Below are 21,490 nucleotides of genomic sequence, written 5' to 3' on the forward strand. Positions count from 1 at the left end.
CTAGTGAAGATTGTGATCTATGCTTTGTGGTACATAAAATTAGAAATTTATAAGTTTTTCAAAAACAAATATTTTGAATGAAAACCCCCCATCATATCCTATATCAAGCTTGAACTTTATGAAATTATCTAATAAATGGTCCAGTGATAAAAACTTGAGATCAAAAGATTTGTTCTTTTTATAGTCTCAGGTTCGAGCTTTGTGGTTTCTAATTTGATGGTCACTAGAAGTTTACATAATCGTTAACTTTAAAACTCATAGGATTAATCGAGATTCACGCAAGCTGACCCGAACACCTAATTTAATAAAAAAATAAGTTTGAATCTTATGCTAATCTTATTGGGCTATTCCAAGCCAAACTCGATGTTATTAAATCAATTTGGCCATAATTAACTCGGTTAGTGAAGGGTTAATCTAGTCAAATCTGTATGACCCAGCAAGTTAATTCACAATCTAATTAAAACCCAGTTTAAATTTTTTAAAAATATAAAATAGTATTTTAAAAACAAAACCATATCTTTTTTTATTAATTTTAGCTAACGAACCCAACTCGTGACATGAGTCTTGAATCAAACCGGTAATATCATTTATTTATTTTGAAATGTGTAATTCAATAATTTGATATGGAGTGTTTTTATAAAAATATTTTTTAATTAAAAAAATTTAAAAAATACATCAAAAAAAAAAATTAATTTAATTTTTTCACGGGCAACAAGCAGCGTTAAAAAAAAACACTTAAAAAAAAGCACAAGATGTACTTGAAAGCTGGATTATATGTACCTAGCATTAATAGAAATTTCATGTTGTTTGATTAGGGTTTTGAAGAGCTTGGGATTAATTTTGGACAGACAAAGACAAGAGATCTCGAGGAGATTTGATTCAAACTGATTTGACAAGCAAATTGTTCATAGAAAAGAATCAAGAGATGGAGTGTTTCTCATGGGCGAGCCGAGGAGAGAAAGATGACAAAAACACCCCGCTGAGGTGGGGCTCCAAGGAAGCTGGCTAAAATGACATATGCTTTGGATAGTAATTATATAAAGTACAAAGGCAAAGATGATGCTCATCTCAAGGATTGATTTTCTTAAGGACTTGTTCATGTCAAAACCAATAATAATACCATTTACATAAGATGCCACTATCGGCTTCATTTGAGCCTGCCTATGCATATATGGCTCCACCTCAGCTGCCCAATTTCCTTGTCGGCCATTCTCCCATGCCCCACCACTCATGGCTTATTATACGAAACCTACATTATATTTTCTTGTTTTTTTCCTTTTAGAATAAATCACCCTACCCTACTAGGGTCAACCCAACTCCTTCCTTGTTCACCTCCCCCCCCCCCCCTTTTTTTTTTTTTTTTTTAATTCTATCCCTCTTTTTTTTTTCAATTGAACCTCTTATGCTTTTTTTTTTAAAAAAAAATTTATCCATTAATAATATATTAATTTTGAATTGATTTTCATAACTTATTTCGATTTACTTTTAAGATCGGCCAGGTTAATTGGATCATATCAAGAAATTTGGTTGATTTTATATTGGTTTTCATAATTTGTTTTGGTTTGTTTTTTACAAGGTTATCGCAATCTCAAATAAATATTCTTATATTTTATTGGTGTTTAATTTTATGAGCGTCTATTTTTATTATCATATCATTAAGTAAAAAAATAATTTAAAAATATTTGTTAAACCTAGTAGAGTCTATAATGCGGATTGCGAGCTAAGCTACAAAGCCCAGATTAATCAAATATGTTGTTTTTTTTAGTTTTTTTAAAAGTATAAAGACATCATCTTAAAAAAGATTAGAGTCAAACAATACTTTTTGCCGATCATATAGGTTGCTTTTATGAAGTTGATTGGATCATGTTAAGACAATTTTTCATACGAGTTAATTTTAAATTTAAGTTAGGTAAAAAGTTAACTTGAAAGATTTCAAAGTTAATCTTCTAAGTTAACTTTAATAATAATATCAAATAGTTTTATGTGATCTCGACATATATTTTCACATTAATGTTTTATATTTAAAGTGCAATGTAGTGCGAGTCAATAAACTAATATAGTATTTTAAAATAAACACGTTGTACGGTAAAATTGGTGATCAAAACGTATAAGCTTACATCATTAAGGTTTAGATGGAGTGATAGGTAGGTTTATTCTTTATGTTATTATATTTTGAGTTTAGATTTTTTTAAAAAATATGTGAAAAAAATTCTTATTATTATATTAGTTTTGATTGAAATGGCTTTTTTAATGCCAACAATAAGAAGTTTGCGGTATTTATAATACTAATATAAGAAAAGTTTAAAAGTTAAAACAAAATAACAATAACAATAGTAATTGAAAGCCCACTCTCTTATGACGGTGGGGTTACTCTGCAATTTAAAGGGAGGTGAAGAATAATAATGAAAAAAAAAAAAAAAAACTTAAGTAGTTGAAGCATCATTTGGTAATGAAGATTGGATATTCTTCTTAAAGCATTTTTTTTTAAATTGTGTTTGGGTTGAAAATAATTTGTTTTTAGATAATTTTTTATTTGATATTTATAATGATTTACTGAGTGATTTTCTTATAATTTAATATCTGTCTATTAACACTCAAAAAATCATTATTTTAATTATTATATTTTTCAGACAACAAGCATTTTAAAAGAAGGATCGAAGAAATTCAGATTATTCTTGTTCTGCTGTGACACCAATGTTTGATTAGTACGTAACATGACTTGACCCTTTCATTTGACTAAACTTGCAATTTGATTGATCAATGCCTGCTACAAGTAAAAATATTAGGTCATTCAGCTAAGAATCTAAGAATTGGTGCCTCTAATTTCAACTCCAAAACTATACCCAAAAAAAATGAACAATATCACAATGTGAATATAAGACTATAAAAACTCGTGTTATTAAACTACTCCACAAATCAATCTAAAATTCATTAAATCTAAAATCTTATTTAAACTACAATTTAAATAAACTGAATGAAAATTGACTTAGATGACCTTGTAAATTAATCGAGATTCAATCAATTCGTACTAAACTAGATTTAATTAAAAAAACTAAAATAATATTATTTTAATTTTTTAAAGTCTTAAAACAAAATCATTTTAAATTATCTCAAACTAAATTCGAATAATTTATCCAATACATAATCATGAATTTAAATCAAATCATGAGGGTGGCCTAGTTTAATAAATTTGACAAAAAATCAATGCATGGAAAATGAATGTCCCAAAATAAATAGAAAAAAAAACCCTCTTTAACTAACCACAATAATGTAATGTAGTACCCTAAGTTGGAGGACTTAAAAGTACACGAGAGGGTTCTATGATGCATAGACTAGAAGCCCAGTTGGTCTCCCCATGATTCAGGCAAATCACTCGACATTGTAGCTGAGCTCCAAACATTTTATTGTTTGTGCATAGTAAGTTTCTCATAAATTTGTGCCTTTTGCAACAGGATAGGTGGGCATTATTGAGCATGTGGTCAGCTTGATGTGTAGGGATCCTCCATTTACAGTAGCCTCCTGTAATGGACAGACAAATGGATATATAGATCCATGGTGGAGCTCCAATGAAAGGCAAATTCTAGCTTCGAGTGTGTGACAACAAGCAAAACCTACTCATCTCTTATATTCTATATCGTTCAAAATCTATGTAGGAAACACTATATCCTTCCATACATAGCACATATGTAGCAGTTAACTTCCTGTCAGAATAGATTGTGTCCCTTTTTTGCAATCAACAAAGGTTTCCGTATTCTACTAGCGAGGAGAGTAGAGGCTCGAGAGGGAGCCTTTCCTATGGAATCACTGGTTCGGAGAGAGTCAAGCATGACAGCACCACAGGCTCCTCCACTGCAGAACTCAGAAGAGAACGAGCAAGAACTCCTAGAAGAAGAATATGATCAAAAGGAAGAGGCTCGGCCAACTCTCCAGTCAGATCTAGAGCTAACTACGAGTGATTCAAATCAGTGGTTCAATCGAGAGCTCAACCTTATTGACAACTTCAGGAGCATGGATTCATCTGAGACTTCACCAGAAACTCCTCAGGGTACTGACGGGGAGCAAAGGGTTTTCTCATGTAACTATTGTCAAAGAAAATTCTATAGTTCACAAGCACTTGGAGGACACCAAAATGCCCATAAAAGAGAGAGGACTCTAGCGAAAAGAGGGCAAAGATTAATAAGGAGTCAATTAGAAGCTTCAATGGCAGCTTATGGACATCCTTGCTTCCACCACCATCACCATTCAAGCATGGCTTCTCTCCCTCTCCATGGTAGATCTCTTGGAATTCAAGTACACTCAATGATCCATAAGCCTTCTCACCTATCATCATCTACTGGTTTTGGAAACGTGTATGGACATGGCAGCTGGTCTAGGCCCCATATTGATCAACAACCAGGTATAGGTAAATTATCAATGGAGAATTTTTATACGAATGCAACAACACCATCGCGTGCCAGTGTCGGTAGGTTCAACTTAGAGAGGACTAGTCCTATAGGTTCTCCGGCAGACCCTGGAATTGATAGGTGGATTGGCAATGGTCATTTGAAGACTAATCAAGATGATCGTATTCACAAGCTTGACTTGTCCCTCAAGCTCTAAAATGTGTTTTCTTCCCCTTTCTACACTTTAATCTATCTTCAGAAACCTTCTTGGACTCGTATTTATGTGAATTTTGGCTATAGAAATGCTAAATGATTGTGTTTTTATTCTCTTTCCTTCCTTGATTGCAATAGTTCAAGTTATGCTGCATCAATCATATGAAAGCACGGTGTATTTTTTTAATAAAATATGAGATTAATTGAGCTACGAGACATAAAAATTTATACGAAATCTCTAGGTTGAGCATCTCCCTCAATCCTAACTAGTAACGTACAGTATAATTTGTGTATAAAGTTTCTAAGATGATACGGTCAATTAAGAGTATTTTTTTTATTATTATTTGCGTGGGTGTCCGGGCCAGCTTGCGCGCACTACGACTAATTTCATGGCTCACTGAACATCCTGCAAACCCAGTAAGCATGTAAGGTACCACGAGAGTGATAGACATGCACGGTGAGGTTTGAACCCAAGATGCAGAGAAAGAAAACAAATCCCTTCAACCGCTGGGTCAAGATCTTAATGCCAATTAAGAGTATTTTATGATTACTGATCGTGAATCATGCGGTGTTCTTAATCTAGGATTACTCACTTGTAGCGATTTCTGGTTACTTGAAATTGAAAATTTTCTAATTATATTCGAGCATGGTTTGATGAGAGTAGAAGATTAAACAAGACTATCCTTTTAAATTGTCGTGGATCGTCATAAATCTAGTTAATGGAGCAAGAACATCCCACGTACACACCAAATAATATCAGTACTAATTAATGAAATCATCATATCAAATGTCATATCAAGTCCCATTCAATCTCAGTATGATCAAATGTTGTTGCTGCCTCTTAGATGATTGAATACATTAAAAACACTTTCACATGACAATAACAATATAGTTAATGATGATATTAATATTTTACAGTGGCTAGGAGTGGAGAGAATAGACATTTACAAGTTTCTAGTAGCAGATTTTCTTTCTTTTTGATGTCTTTTCATGACAAATTTACTTTGAGACTATGAGCTCAACGTGAGATAATACTTTTTAAGGGGTCAATCATGTACCGAATTCGAGCTAACATCATTAATGACGTTGTCTGTGTAAGCTTTGACGTTGTCTGTGTAAGCATGAGCTATCTGCTCTCGACTCGCCCCTCAACTCGGAGCCTCGATGCGAATATTTCATATTGGCTAGAAGTCGAGGGTTTGGAGCTTGTAAGCTCGAGGTATTGTCTCTCTTCTTAAGATGTGCTTTTCTCTGACAAGACCCGCAAGCCCGAACATGAGACTATTGCAGCCGTGTGAAGGGTTTTTTTCCTACATTATCAGTTATCACGGATTCACCTTGCCTCGAACAGAAAGTAAACACAAAAATCTTCATACAGTGAAAGATCTGATGTTGTTAACAGGAAATAATATCAAATTAGGCATTATAGAAAAGCAAAGGATAAATTGTATTTATGTGCATTTACTAGTGGAGGAGAAGCTGTTGCCTTGTCATTTACAATTTTTGATTGAGACTTTCTCCATTATCTAAGAACCCTAAACAGACTCTGTGTTTGTCCTTTACCAAGTAACGTGTAAGGTGTCTCTTTCGCAAACTGATCGTTAAATCTAGGGAAGATTTGATTCTGTGTTAAAACAGTGTATAGTCAGCTTACATTGCATCACATTTAACACAGTTTTCTTCGTCGAATAGTGCATGCCCTCTTTTAAGGGCTTAACAAGTTGAACCAGGCTGGTCTCCTGCAATGAAGGGTTTTTTTTTTTTTTTTTTTTTCAAGGTTTTCTCCTAAAATAAAGTCATCTGTTTAGCAGCCATGCCCTTCTCAGTTTCAATTCATTACATTAAGTTTAGATCAGCATCTCTATAAGAAGTCAGAAACTATACCAAAATCAGGTGCATGCAACAAGGGATCATGGAATGGATACTCGTCCTTCTTTCTCCTGACCCTTTTTTCACCAAGAAGTTGAGCAACTGGCAAGAACCTCCCCTCTAAACCCTAAAAGAACTAGCCATACCTCGTCAGACCAAAATGTCTGGCCAGGAAGACGGTGCATGGACTGTTCGCCCAATATAGCTGGTGTTGATCTGGGCAGGTTTTCATTCCTCGGAAATTACTAAGCCTTGCATTTGATTAATAAAGATTCTAAAAAACCACAACCAGACCCTGCCCTTAACTTGAGCACAGTCATAGCACATTATTCCATTAAGAGCAAGACAGGGGTTACTGTTCATATAAACCCACATCATCACCATCTCAACATTGCTTATTGTTTTCAGCTTTATATCAAATTCAAATTCATTTGACCTGATTCTGCCACAGAACCGTAACATGACAACCCATGTTGGCTGTTTGTTTCAACACGAAAGCATAACAGTGTCCTGTTAGAAAATTATCAAGAGAAGAAAAGATGGCCGGCATGATGTTATGGAAGCCTGCCAGTTAATTACTAGATATCACCGAAATAAACCTGACAAAAGGCAATATCAGTATCTTACATCATTCAACACCTAAACACACCGACTTGATAATAAAATCAAATGATGTCACATATTGATCCAATCTAATTACACAAGCATGCAATTCTGTAATTGTTTTAATGTTTGAGCATGTTGATGTACAATAATTTACCACAATATGCCAAGTGCTACACAAACACAAATATACCTTTTGTCCCATCACAACCTGCTATGTTAGGCTTAACAAGGCCAACATCAATTGCGTTGCTAAACCAATCAAACAGTTCTACTGAAAGCAAACCTCGTCTGTGTTTCTCTTATGGGCACTTCAAAGGTTGGAGTGGGACGATTCCTTGAAAATATACTAGGACTGGATGCCAAAAGCAACGATGCTAGTGTCATTGGAAGAAATGGATTAGAGCACAAGATACAAAAGGAGCAGAGATAGGAAGTGTGCCATTTGGGAATTGAATCAAACTCATTGTTCAGCCAAGCAATAGAAATATTGATATAGCTGTGACTCAAGTCAAATAAGGTTATACAGAAAACAAGAGAGTCTCGTTGATTCTAACCGCAAGATGTCAAGAACAATGGTTAGCAATCTATTTATGTGATTTTAGCCAATATAGGATGAAACATGTCACTACAAACTGTAAATCTTTTGCTCAATATGCATCTAAGATGAATAAAAATGATGCAAAGAAATCATAATTTAGATCCTAAAAAGAACTAAGACTGCAACTTAAACTGTTATCTCTAGTTCCCGTACTTATCCCTCCTCTCTAAAAGTCCCATCTTTCAACGTGCAACCCCCAAGTCATCATGAAGGCATAAATGTTGCAATAATCCTCCCTAATGAATCCTTTGATTCACTGAGTTTTATTTCCTTCATCCCTGAACCTTTTGAGTACCTTGGTTCAATTTTCAAGTTGGTTGGTATAACTCATTAGTCAAGTCCATAATGAGTGAGAGATTTTGCACATAGAGAGTCTCTAAGATGATAGTTCCCAGTTATGAATCTCTATAATCAAGCAGTTGATTCCAAGCTCACCAGCTCATAATGAAAATTCAACACTCATTTACTGGGTTTGAGCTACCCTCAGTTATGCTCATGGCCGATAATATTTCCATATTTCCATGCTCAACTATAAATAGTCCACACCCCAAGTCCCACTGAAGTAGGTTCCCATATGAGTGAACTTTTTACCATCCTTGCGATCAGAATTTTGGAGATAGAGCGGCTGCTTTCAAGACCCAAGCCTACAACTCAGGGTTTCAAGAGCATTGCACCAAGAAATGGCCCTATCCATATTCAACAATGGCTCCTAAAAAAGGTATTGCTATGCCTTTACCCGTTTCTGGACAAAAATTTGTTATCCAATTTTGAATAACTAAAGGAGAACCCTTATTTGAATATGCAGTTTCAAGCACAATGGTTTCACTTCAAGAGTTTCTTTGAATAGTTTATAGTTAATTTCTTAAACATATGAGTTTCCACATTAGAATAGCAAGAACAAATGAAATTACAGCCTGGACCAGTAGAATGCCTTTGCTGCTATTTTAGCAATTCAATGTGTAAGGTAAGTGGCCACGAATATAGCAATCTGATATAGCTAATGTTTCAAAAGAAAATTAAAATAAAATCACACTGCCCATAATGTCTTCTGTTATGTAGATATTTTCTGTAAGTAGAGTTCAGAAGTTCATGTTTCCATACTTGTACTGGCAAGACCACAAAAGAGAGAGAAATGCAATGTGGCTCAGGAAAAATAAAATAAAGTATTTCCTGCAACTTTCTATCTGTATGAATCAATCGCGAGTAGCTTACCATCAGAATACCCTTAGAGAGTCATTAGTCAGGAATCCAAGAATTTCATTTCCGTGAGCTACATACTGAATAACAGTGATCTCGTGAAATAATAGAAAAAAATAAAAATAAACAAAGCTGTCTCATAAAGGGCACCATAAAAAAACACCCTTCTATTTTTCTACAAAAGATTTGACCTTTCCAAGCCATTGTATAAGTTCAATCCTATCCTTATTCAGCATATAATCATGCAAGAAGAAAGAAAGTTCATCATTTACCCCCCTTGCCTCCAAGTACTCGCGAAGCCTCTTCTGAAGCTCTTTATTCAACTTCCTAAAAACAAAACATTTAGTCCAAACCTAAGTTAACCAACCAAGCAAAAACTAATTGCAAAACAAACACAAGCACCACAATCATCAAAAGAAAAGAAAAGAAAGGTCCACACCTGAAATCAGGCCCCATATAAGGCCTTCCCGGCATCTTCTCACCCCTGAGCAAGTAAACTTTCTGAATCTCCAAACGATCAGGCCACGCTGAGCATAGAAACTCCAAATTTTCACCACCATCCCCTTTGGAAACATCAACAATAAAACTAATGTGAAGACGCACATCTTCGCCTGAGGCATCATCTCCGAGTTTTGGAACAGTTACATATCCGTCAAACATTGTAACTTCAAGTTTAACATCTTCAATATCATCATATTTACCCCTCATTATCATCCACTGCTCTCCTGATCGATCTTCCACTGTAAATGAATGAAATCTCGTCTCCGGCTACATAATCCAAATAACAAAACCAGTTACTATTAACACAACAAGTCAATCGCATAAATTACACAAGTACAAAGCTAAAGCTTCAATGTGAGAAATTTAAACTCTTCAAGTAAAGATCAGACACATTAAGAACAAACTATCAAGAGACCCTTTTTTTTAACTGGGGATAAAGAAATAATTAACTCGCTACTGATATAACAATTTCACTTCATAAATTAATCTCCTAAATAAATTACATAAGTAGAGATTTTTACTTTCATGCTTAAATGCACCCAAAAAAAAATCTTCTAAATAAATTACACAAGTAAATAAAGACCTATTATGAACCCATTTTTAATTTTTTACCAGGGATAAAAAAATATATTAATTCAGTCGTAATATAACAATTTCACTCCATAAATCAATCTTCTAAATGAATTACACAGTAAAGCTCAGTACTTTCATGCCTGAACGCCAAAACAAAAATCTTCTAAATGAATTACACAGCTAAAGCTCATTACTTCCATACGTGAACGCAAAAAAAAATCTTCTAAAAAAATTACACTGGTAAATAAAAAACTATTATGAACCCATTTTTTTTATTAAACTTAAAGAGCCAGAAAAGCAACAATTTAACAACTCAATTCTAGTCTTGTCATGTTAACTTCTTGTTCATTTTCTCGGCAACCAAACATGAACCCAGAAGATATTCATCAGAAAATAGTAAAAATTTAAAACAACAGAGAGATTTAAATACTGAAAGGACCTGGTATGGAGGGGCATATTCAGACTGGTAATCGATTTCCTTATCGATGATTCTGAGAATGTTAGCTTCGAATGGCGATTTAGTAATTTTGTTGTCAGCTGAGTAAGGTCTGGGGGATTGGAAGAGAAATGAAGATGTGATGGCATTTCTTGTTTGGAGAAGTGATGAAGTAGAAGAAGAAAAGGAAGAGAAAAGGGTTCTTGTTGCAGTTCGAATCAAGCGAGCCATTGGAGTGTTAGCAAGGGAGATTTTTTTATTATTATTTCGGGTGGGGGGGGGGTTTAAGACTTAAGGTGTGGGCTTTTTTATTAGGACCCTCAATTATTTATTATTTTGATTAAATCCCAGTGTATTCATGAATTCTCAATATGATTCGTCAATTTTGTTTAACAACAATTTTAAATAGTCTTATTTTTATGTACAAAATTATCAAAATTCCTTTTTTTTTCACCATGTAAAACTTATATGATAGACTAAAATATATAAATCATTTCTATCACACGGTAAAGTATAAAGTTTTTACAAGAAAAGAGAAATTATATGTTTTAGGTAATTAGAAAATAATTACATTTGCTAAAGACTAATTAAGGCTTTGTTTGGGATTGGCTGCATTTCGGTTATAATTCATCTGACTGAGAATTTATTGATATCTCATAGATGCAATGGAGAAGAAATAGTTTAAAAACTCTGTTTAGCACTATAAGTCGTCCGTTTGACCCAAATCTAGAACTAGATTGGGTTTAAGAGAAAATAAAAAAAATAAAAAAAAATGATCAAGTGACCTAGTCAAAATTTAATTGCAACTTATTTGCTATTTATTTTTTTAACAAAAATAAAGTTATTTTGATTTATAAAAAAAAAATAATAATAAAATTAAGGTTGATCCACTAACTCAGTTAAAACTCATGATCTCTACTTTAGATCTGGTCAATTATTAGGTTAGATTTAGAAAACTAATAGATAATTTATCTAGATTTCTTTTATAATTGAAGAATTTTTTGAAAGTTTTATTTGTTTTAGCTGTTGAAATCATATTTTATGGTATTTTTTATTTAAAAAAAAACAATCATTACCAAACTTTTAAATAATACCAAGATTTACCTAATGTATTCTCTCTCTCTTTTTTTTTTTGGGTTTTAGATGGAGTGAACTGAAAATTTATGATATCATATTTTCCTTTAGATTATAAAATTTTGGATATGTTTAGTATTGTAGTACTTCTTATAAAAATGATTTAAAAAAATAGATTTGAGAAAATCATTTTTTATTTTGGTTTTTTTTTTAATATTTTATTAAAATTATAGTGAGATGAATTTTCCATGCAAAATAAATTAAAATAAATTTATCTTAGCTCTTACAAAATCAAGATTTGATATATATATATATATATTATATATATAACCATACATTTTTTTTCTTTGAGATTGGACAAAAGCAAAGACTACTAAAATTTGAAACGCAATTAAAACACAATGAAAAAACAGAAACTATTAATTAATTAATTAATTTTATTTTTTGTTCTATGTGGTCAGGCAAAAAGTTACCTCGTACCAAAAGTAGTTATTATTACTAGTGCCTGGAACTTGGAAGGTTTCTAGTTTCTACTTTCACGGGATGGGCTGGACTTTGTTGTTGATGGGTGGCATGAGTTGTTGCCTTATTTCGCAAGTCCATCCCGTGAAACAAGCCCATATTAGGCCCACAATTAGGTCTAACCATCTGCAGGCCCAACTCAGACCTGATGTTTGCAATTTATTATATATCTATAATAATAAAATTATATATATATAGGGCCATGGACTCAAGCCTATAGACAAAGCGTATGCAAGACTTTCACGACATAAAACTGATAGGGCTTGTAAATAATAAGCAATAACTATAATTTTTGAAATTATATATCTATCAGGCTGTGTTGAATTTAGAAACTATAAGAATTTTTAAATATATTTGGTTGTATTTTTCTCTTTTTTTTTACTAGCAAGGTTTTAAAACAAATACAATATACGTATCCTAGGCAAGTTGTTTTTTATTGTTGTTACATGTATTGTAAATATAGATAGTTTTTCAAATTTTTAATTATTTATCCCTCATAACCACGGTTCGGGAACACAGTCCAAACAATATTCCATAAAAATTTAATTTTTTTTACTAAAAAATAATTATTTTATATATTTTAGATCATTTTGATTGCATTAATTTCAAAAATAATTTTAAAAAAAAATAAAAAAATATATTATTTTAATATATTTTAGTATGAAAATTATTTTTAAAATGAACCATAATCATATTTCCAAATATACTTTTAAATCATCATATCCTTATACCCAGCCGTGATTGTTTTTTTTTTAAAACCAAACAAATTAAAGGATTATGCAAGTTAGAACATTGTTTTTTAATTTTTTAATTTAAATGATATAATAAATCTATTCAAGTAACTTTATATATATATATATATATATATATATATATATATATTAAAACATTAGTTTTTAGGTAGAGGTGGATTTTTCATGGGTATAACAGCACCACGCGGTATCTTTACAACATGCATATCGACGTTGTGTGAACATAGTACAGCAGAGCTGCAGTGAGTTAAAAAAAAATGTTTTTTTTATTTAAAAATATATTAAAATAATATCTATTTTATTTTAAATTTTAATATATTAAAACAATGTAAAAATATTAAAATATAATTTAAAAACAAATAATTTAAAAGAAAAAATAAACACCGCGTACAATTGATTCATGATAAGTTTTCATGATGTGGACCTCAACTCATTTTGACAATATGCTCTGCCTCTGCCTCCAAGGCTGAAATAATTAATGGTTGTCTCCAGACTGGTTACAAAATCATGATGGTCCTCTGGTTTTCATCATTTCTTTTAACTTTTTTAGGATTTTAAAACTATATCTTAAAATGATCACTATATATATATATATATATATATATATATATATATATATATATATATATATAAGGTCTTCAATTACTCTGCGGACAATCTCTTCAATGCCGAGATCATGACCAGCATGATATTTTTTAGAGAGTAATTATTTGTATAGTCTTAAAACTTGATTTTATGATTCTAGAAGCTTAAATCTTTGTTTGATTTTATTTTTTAATTTTCAATTAAAATGATATTTTAAAAAAATATATATTAAAAGAAAATAAATTAAGAGATTGATGGTTAAGTTTTAACCTCCGGATTAACCATATTATTTTAATTTTTTGATTTAGTTACATGAGTTTTTTTTTTACTAGAATTGATTAAAAGAATGTTTGAGAATGTAGTGTAAAATAACGTTCCATCAAAATTTAATTTTTTTGTTAAAAAATTAATTTTTTATATCATTTTGATGTTATGATCTTAAAAATAATTTTTAAAAAATAAAAAAATATATTATTTTGATATATTTTAACACAAAAAATATTTTAAAAAACAAATCAAACCACCTTTTCAAATAGTTTTTCGTGCCGAAAAGTATGCCAAATCATTTTTGATATCAGCACATCAAAACGATCCAGAAAGTACAAACCGAACTCAATTTTAGCAAAAAAAAAAATTGAAATTGTCTACCAAACAGCCCCTAGGTGGGTAAGATTTTAGATTGACACGACTCGGGTTGGATTTAAAGCAATATGATGAGTATGTATTTGATTTATAATAATTTTTTTGCATTAATTAAAAAGTTATTTCTAAATGTTGAATCATTTTTTTTTATTTGAAAATATTTATTCTAAACTATATTATATGCATTTTTAAACACACAACTTTGACGTTGTGTTTTATTCCAGCCTTGTATTCTTAGCTTTTATTACAAACTGCTTGTGAAAAATAAATTTTGAAATTTAAATTCATTGTCAAATATATCTCTTTATAGACATCCAAATAGACTCTGAAATTAGATGCAAAAAAATTAAATAAATTCAAAAAAATTAAAGCGTGAGCATTTTCCAAGCATAGAGAAATAACTAAAGTTGACGGTTACAACTAATTTAATTTAGTGCCAATGAAAGGTAAAATTTGTAGGGATGATCATTTTTTATTTGGTTTTTATTAAAAAAACTAAATTGAAATTAAAAAAATCAAAACCGGTTTAAACTAGCCGATTATGTTCAATTTGGTTTAGGATAAAAATTGGTTTAAAGTAGTTTGACTCGGTTTTTTTTTGTTTGAGTTCGGTTTAGTTTGGTTTTTTTTCAGTTTCAAGCTTATAAAACCGAACTAGTTAGGTTTTTCAAAATTTTAATCGGTTTTTTTTCATGGTTTCGGTTTTTTTATTAATTTTTTTTAGTTTTTTTATTCAACCCTAAAAATTTGTGTGGACATTATGGTATTGTTTTATTACTGTCCTCAAGAAAAAAAAAAATTAGATGAAGAAGTGTATCTCGTGTCATTCGTATTATAAAAAGAATATAAATTAAATTTAAATTATCTCATAAATATATTTATTTTTATTTTTTTTTTCTTTTTATATATGTTATTTTCACAACGAGACACCAGCCAAACTCCACGTGAGCAAACCTACGAATTAGTGTATAAATTATCCTTCGTTTGGTGCCCATTTATTTTAAATTACCGAAATGAGAAATGGCAGTTCTGTGATATCTCAAAAATTCCATGTCCAAATAAGAAAGTAGATTTGAAGATGGAAACGGTATGGAGGCTGGACTGTCTTGTTATTTTAATACAGAAGCAGAGGACAAAGGCCCGTGGAGATGCTGGTGGCGCGGCGACTGTTGACTGCCGGTGGAACCAATGTCGACCTCTTTAGATTCTTCCATTCGTCTTTTACTTTATAAATTACTCCTTGAAAAATCCACGAGGAATTTTAGAATCCCGATTTTAAAAATCCAGAGAGTTTTAGAATCCCGACTTTCCACGTATGGAGCACGATTACGAGGCTATTTTAGTTGTTTTTTTTTTATTTTTAAAAAATTATTTTTAATATTAAGATATTAAAATAATAGAAAAACTAAAAATTATTTTTGAAACAAAAAAAAAATAAAACCTAAATATTTAATACCTTTCTAAAACTGATAACTAGCTATAAAACTCGTACCGCTCAAAGGATGGACCTAAAACTTGATTAATTTGGAGAATGGATTAAGATATTGACATTGTTAGGAACTTACCCCGACAAAACATAAAATTCATCCGTTCATTTAATTAACATATAATATTTTTTAAAAAATAGAAAAAAACAGAATAAACATGTGTCGATCCTCTTTCTTAATATCCTGAATATTGTAAAAAGTAAATCACATAGAATTTTATAATTATGTTTTTATAAAAGATATTTAAAAGTATGGTAGTGATTGTTTTTAAAAATATTTTTTACTTATAAATATATTAAAATAATTTTTTTATTTTTTAAAAAATTAATATCAACTAATTAAAATAATTTTAAAAAATAAAAATAAAAATTAGATTTTTTACTTTCTTTACCCTTAGTTTATGTGGTTGCTTTTGTGTTTAAAACCAACCATGAAATGTCAAAGAATGATTTGAAACGGAGGAAAAACAATAAATTCATTGATTGTGTGATTAGAAATGCATTCATCCCATAAAAAAGCCAAATGAATGTATAATAATTTTGGTGAATCCATTGAACATGGTGATGCCTATCAAGTGAAATAAGTGAGTGATAAATACATGAAATATTTTTTCTTTTATACAAACTTTACTTGATCTAAAATCAATCAAAATACATGAAGATTCTCTTAATATAAATATAGGGATTGAAACAGATTTACATGTTATATTAAGCTATTGTTTGGCATTATGTTTCAAATAGGTGTTGAGTAAAATTAAAATTAAAATTTATTTAATTTTTTTATTGTTTTGATACGCTGAATTAAAAAATAATTTAAAAAAAATAAAAAATATAATATTTTAAGACAATTCTGAATAAATACAATTTAAAAACAACTGTTTTCATATTTTTAAATACTTTTTAGTATCATTGATAGATAAGTTGCTCTGCTACCTCTATCTTCCACCTGATATTTTCATTAACAGGAGATGTGAAATTAATTACTTAGCAATATAAGTGAATAAAGACCCATTAAAGGATCCGTGGGAGAAAAAAAAACATGAACCTTCAACCAAGGAAGGTGTCGGATAAACTAAACAGAACATCGTGAAAAACATCAAATCTAACAGTAAAAAGTATTGAATTTGAAATAATTAGCCATGAAAAAGAAAAGAGAGGAAGAAAGGGAAGATGAGGCGATTCTTCATTTATTCTTCAGTTAAATAAATAAAAATAAATTTGGTGGGATACCATAAGAAAATCTCATATAAAATATGTTTAATGATTAAAGCATCTCAATTATGTCGGAGTTTTTTTTTTTTTTTTTTTTTTTATCATTTGATCCTGGGTGTTTGATAATAAACAAGTAAATTAAGGGCGATTTGATATTTTAAAAATGTTAAATATTTTTTTAAAAAACCGATTATAGTATTTATTTTTTTGATTGCTTTTTATTTATTTTGAATTTTTTTTTAAATTTTCATTTCTTAACATTCAATCTTATTTTATATGTATATCAAATTTGATTTTTATTTTTTTGAATTCTATTTATTTTTTATATCACTTATCTGATTAAAATTGCTTTTCAATTTCATTCTCTTGTTATTTTATTTTATTTTTTTATATTAAATTTGATCCTTATTTTTTTTTTAATTTAGTTTTTTTTTTTCAATTTCATCCTTGATATTAGATTAATTGAGAATCAAATTTCGTAAATTTTTTGGTGCAGTGAACCCAATCTCATGATGCGGATTATAAGTATGAAATGTTAATCCAAATTGACATTAGTCTTTCTTTTTTATCTATTTTTACACCGATTTTTATTTTAAATTTCATTTTCTAATATTGAATTTATTGAATATTAAGCTTATTTTGTTTTTTCTCTTTTTTATAAGGACAATCCAGCCTCATGTTATAGAACGTGAATTTGCCATTCTAACTTGAATTGACTCGAGGATTTTATATCATTTTTAAAGTTAATAGTATTTGAATATTGTTTTTTAAAGTTAAAAAAAAAAAAATCAACCTTGCTCATTACAAAACACAAACCACCTATCTAATTTTATCTCAAAAAGCTCATTAACATCTCAACTAGTAAATTTATTTATCAAAATTAATTTATCTATCAAATATAACAATACCATAAAATAAAAAACCAAGTTAAATTACTAAGATTATTAAAAAAAAATTAAATACATCATATAAAGTACAAGGAATAATTACTCATTTTTATTAAACTGCAAGGACTATATTTATAATTTACTCCAAAGCAATACCTAAATCTATCCCAAGTACATTTCCACTCCATCCCAATTCCCAGCAACCAAAAGAAAGCAGCAGTGAAGGAAAGTGAACCCAATGGCAGTTTGGATAATTAATAAACTTTCAGGGTCAATATAATTCACCGTTTATCCTGTCTGAGCATATAAAAACCAAAAGCAGAAGGATAAGGAAGGCTTGCGGGCTCTTCTATGGCCGCCGGTGCAACCCAAAGTACAAAATTCTCCCCTCTGTCTGCTCTCACCACATATTTTTATTTATAAATAAATAAATACTTCGGTTCCCAATTCAACCCCTGAAATTCCTCGAATTTCCTCGATCCCTTAAAATACTGGGCTCCTCTTTGCTTGCTATAACCACCATCACCATCACCATCACCATTTCTTTCTTTTCTTTTGCTTAAAGAAAAAGAAAGAAATGCTGCGTAGAATGGTGATGTTGAACAAGAAAAAGAAAACTGGGACGGTTCCAGTTTACTTAAATGTTTATGATTTGACGACGATTAATGGTTACGCTTACTGGGTTGGTCTTGGTATCTACCATTCCGGTGTACAAGGTTAGTGATCGCTTATAAAGTTCTGATCTTTTTTATGCTCACTTTTTTCTGGGTTCTTTTGTTTTTCGATTTTAACGATGTTTTTTATAAGAAAAATGAAGGGGTTTGTTTTGTTTCTTCAAAGTTTTTTTTTTTCACTGTTTAGATCTAAGGAAAAGCGTGTTTATGTTTTAGAGTAGTTTGGTTGCTGAGAAAATGAAATGAATGGAAAAAGATAGGAAAGCAATGTAATTTATGGGATTAATTCATGATAAATCTTTTGTTTTTCTTGTTTTCTGTATTTATTTATCCGGGGAGTGAGGAAAGTGGTTTTTTTTTTTTTTGTTCTTTTGATGTGGTGAAATCTACTCCGTTAACTATAGAAAATGAAATCATAGAGGCTTGAAAGGAAAGTTTATTGATTTGTTTATTTTACAGTGATCTCATGTTAGTCAAATAAGTAAAACTTAGTCTGGTTTGTTGAGATTTGGTGGGAGGAAAAAAATGAATTTGGGCCAGCCATTGACAATTAAGAGTGTTTTTTAATTAGTTGTGACGTGAACTAAATTGAATCTTTTGTTTTTCGCTGTGATAATGTAGTTCACGGTGTTGAATATGGTTTTGGAGCACATGATCATCCGACAACGGGGATTTTTGAGGTTGAGCCGAAGCAATGCCCGGGATTTATGTTTAGAAAATCAATATTGATTGGAAGAACTGATTTGGGTCCTAAAGAAGTTCGGGTGTTCATGGAGAAATTAGCTCAGGAGTTTCCTGGGAATGCTTACCATCTTATCACTAAGAACTGCAATCACTTCTGTAATGATGTGTGTCTCAAGTTGACTGGGAAAAAAATTCCACGATGGGTTAATCGTCTTGCTCGTATAGGTAAGAGGCCCCTTCAAACTGGTTTATGCTATCGGACTTGTTTCTGCTTTCAGATTGTTTTATGCTTACAAAGACAGGAAAAAAGAGTGGTGCTCATGCAACCGCAATTTGCACATTATCATGAATTCCACCATCTTTTTTCTGGTTTTTGCATATCCACACATCTAGTTTTATAACCTGGTTAAGGGTATGTTTCCGATTTTATCATTAGTGAATTTATAGTAAAAGAATTGCAAGCCATGAAGTGTTCTATTTCGAGTCTGTCTTTGTTTATAATTCCTTTTCTAGTCATTTTTATAATTCCTTTTCTAGTCATTCTCACCCTGAAAATGCCAGATCTTTGAGTTAGCCATGATGTTGGTCTTATCCGAGTCACAATTCAGCTCAGGTTTCTATTTAGCCACTCCAACATGAAGTCTTTTTCACCATTTTTTATTGGAGGATATCAAAACTAGTTATTATTTCGCTTTTAAAAATTTCTTTACGAGAATTTTGATATTTTCATGGCATGAAGATTTTCAATAGATGATTCCCGCAGAGGTATTTTAGTGGTTTACAAAGAAACATGGATAGCCAGCAGTTAAGGTTGCAACATTATCTAATTCTATTGGTTTGCATCATCCCAACGCGTGCCTTCAGAAGCCATATGCAATTTAGATTATTATCAACCTTACCTTTCCTTATCCGGCAAATCAGGCATGAATTTAACGTTGGTGTTGCTTCTGAAAAACTTTCAGGTTTTCTTTGCAACTGTGTTCTTCCAGCTGAGTTGAATCAAACAAAAATCCGCCAAGTTAGATCCGATGATATTGTACAAGAGAAGAAGAAATTGAGAAGCCGTTCGACTAGGTTCATATCTTCTTCTAATCCGGTAACTTCCCCTTCATTCACACCTTGCCCTTCAACTGCTGGAAGCAGAAGTGGTAGACAGAGACGTTTTATTCCTCTAACTTCAAGATCTTTTGTTCATGATGATTCTACGTCCTCGTCATGGAGCTTGAAGGCTTAATGAATACATTACGTTTTGAAACATTTTAGGGTCTTAGACTTAAAAAAAAAAAATCAACTATCAGATGGGCAAATGCAAAGCTTGTATTCTGCCCCATGTTACCTGGTTTTTGTGGTTTCTGAAACATCTGCTTCAAAGTTGTTGCAGAGTTTCTGTTTTCTGTAAAGATGATTGCTGTTTTTAATGAATGGGAAGTCATATGATTTGATTTCCTGTAAAATGCATTCTGGTCCATAAGCAAAGATGCCTGGTCTCTGAAATTGTTCATGCGCTCTGTGAATGATGAAAGTTCAATGTCCTTTGTCATCTAGTAAGTGATGTCGATGTCGGTGGGTCGTGTTGCTACGTCATCATGGACAGGCCCGCATTAAGAACCTACTTGAGGTTCCCCAAGAAAGCAATCTACTTTTGTTAGGTCAGAGAGATGTGGCCCTGGGATTATAATGATCTTCTAACGGTTCTCCGAGAAAGCAATCTGCTTTTGCAAGGTCAAATTAAAGAGTTGCGGTCCTCCAATTGAGGTTTTAGTGAAGAGACTTTTTTTTTTTGTATTCGCTTTTTTTTATATTCGAGTTTAAATTTTACCGTGTATGTTTGTTATTTTTGTGGTGCTGTATATGCTTATTAGATTTGTAGAATGTTCAGTGAGCCGTGGGATTAGTCGTGGTGGGAGTAAACTGGCCGGATATTCACTAAAAAAAAAAAAAGAGTTGCGGTCCTGAGATAATAGTGACAGCAGTCTAACTAACGAATATGTTTTTAAAAGTCTACTGTAATGGATCAATGCTAGAAGTATGTATTTTGTAAGATCGCTTGATGTGCGTCTTCGGTCCCAATTCAGGACCACCTTAAACAATGAACTTGAACAATCAACTTTAGCTCCCAGTTTAGGCCATGGCCACAGCACTTGGGCTCGCAGGCCCTGTACGGTTTACAGAGAATCTCAGTGCATCTTGCTCCATTAGCCAAGTTCAGTTCTTTGTGCCTCATTAATGGGACTTGGTAGATTCAAGCAACCGATCTCATTTATCTTGCTTTTCTCCCGCATCGAAGAACCAGAGTATTTTGTGATTAATCGCACAGATACAGCTATCTTTCGTGCCCTGATATGCAAAATCATAGAAGAGACATGCTTCATGGTTCAACATTAATGAAAGTTTTGGCAGAACTAGATCTTCTCCCAATTAAAAAAAAATTCCAGTGAAAATCTGATTTTAGATGGCTTCCATGGACATCAAATCAAGGTGATATGAGAGTAAAGAATTATACCATGTAAGTAGATGAAGTGAACCTGGCAAAATGCATATTTCAGATCAAAATAATCAAGAATCAAGTTCAAACTAACTTCAATCACTTTTGAAAG

General features: G+C 31.4%; 3 protein-coding genes across 3 annotated transcripts; 2 read left to right on the forward strand and 1 right to left on the reverse strand.

The window, feature by feature from the left end:
- Positions 1-3,332: 3,332 nt before the first annotated feature.
- Positions 3,333-4,716, forward strand: LOC118051103 (zinc finger protein 1). Its single transcript, XM_035061647.2, has one exon. The coding sequence runs from the start codon at positions 3,796-3,798 to the stop codon at positions 4,597-4,599; it is 804 nt and encodes a 267-aa protein (XP_034917538.1). The 5' UTR covers positions 3,333-3,795; the 3' UTR covers positions 4,600-4,716.
- A 2,401-nt stretch (positions 4,717-7,117) lies between these two features.
- Positions 7,118-10,646, reverse strand: LOC118051102 (uncharacterized protein At2g39795, mitochondrial). Its single transcript, XM_035061646.1, has 3 exons — positions 10,379-10,646; positions 9,305-9,633; positions 7,118-9,192 (listed from the first exon to the last, which is right to left on the reverse strand). The coding sequence occupies exons 1-3, from the start codon at positions 10,604-10,606 to the stop codon at positions 9,033-9,035; spliced, it is 717 nt and encodes a 238-aa protein (XP_034917537.1). The 5' UTR covers positions 10,607-10,646; the 3' UTR covers positions 7,118-9,032.
- A 7,210-nt stretch (positions 10,647-17,856) lies between these two features.
- LOC118051101 (deSI-like protein At4g17486) lies at positions 17,857-20,351 on the forward strand. Its single transcript, XM_035061644.2, has 3 exons — positions 17,857-18,251; positions 18,831-19,118; positions 19,856-20,351. The coding sequence occupies exons 1-3, from the start codon at positions 18,113-18,115 to the stop codon at positions 20,125-20,127; spliced, it is 699 nt and encodes a 232-aa protein (XP_034917535.1). The 5' UTR covers positions 17,857-18,112; the 3' UTR covers positions 20,128-20,351.
- Positions 20,352-21,490: the final 1,139 nt, after the last annotated feature.

Source organism: Populus alba, chromosome 18, assembly GCF_005239225.2.
Source record: "Populus alba chromosome 18, ASM523922v2, whole genome shotgun sequence".
NCBI lineage: Eukaryota > Viridiplantae > Streptophyta > Magnoliopsida > Malpighiales > Salicaceae > Populus > Populus alba.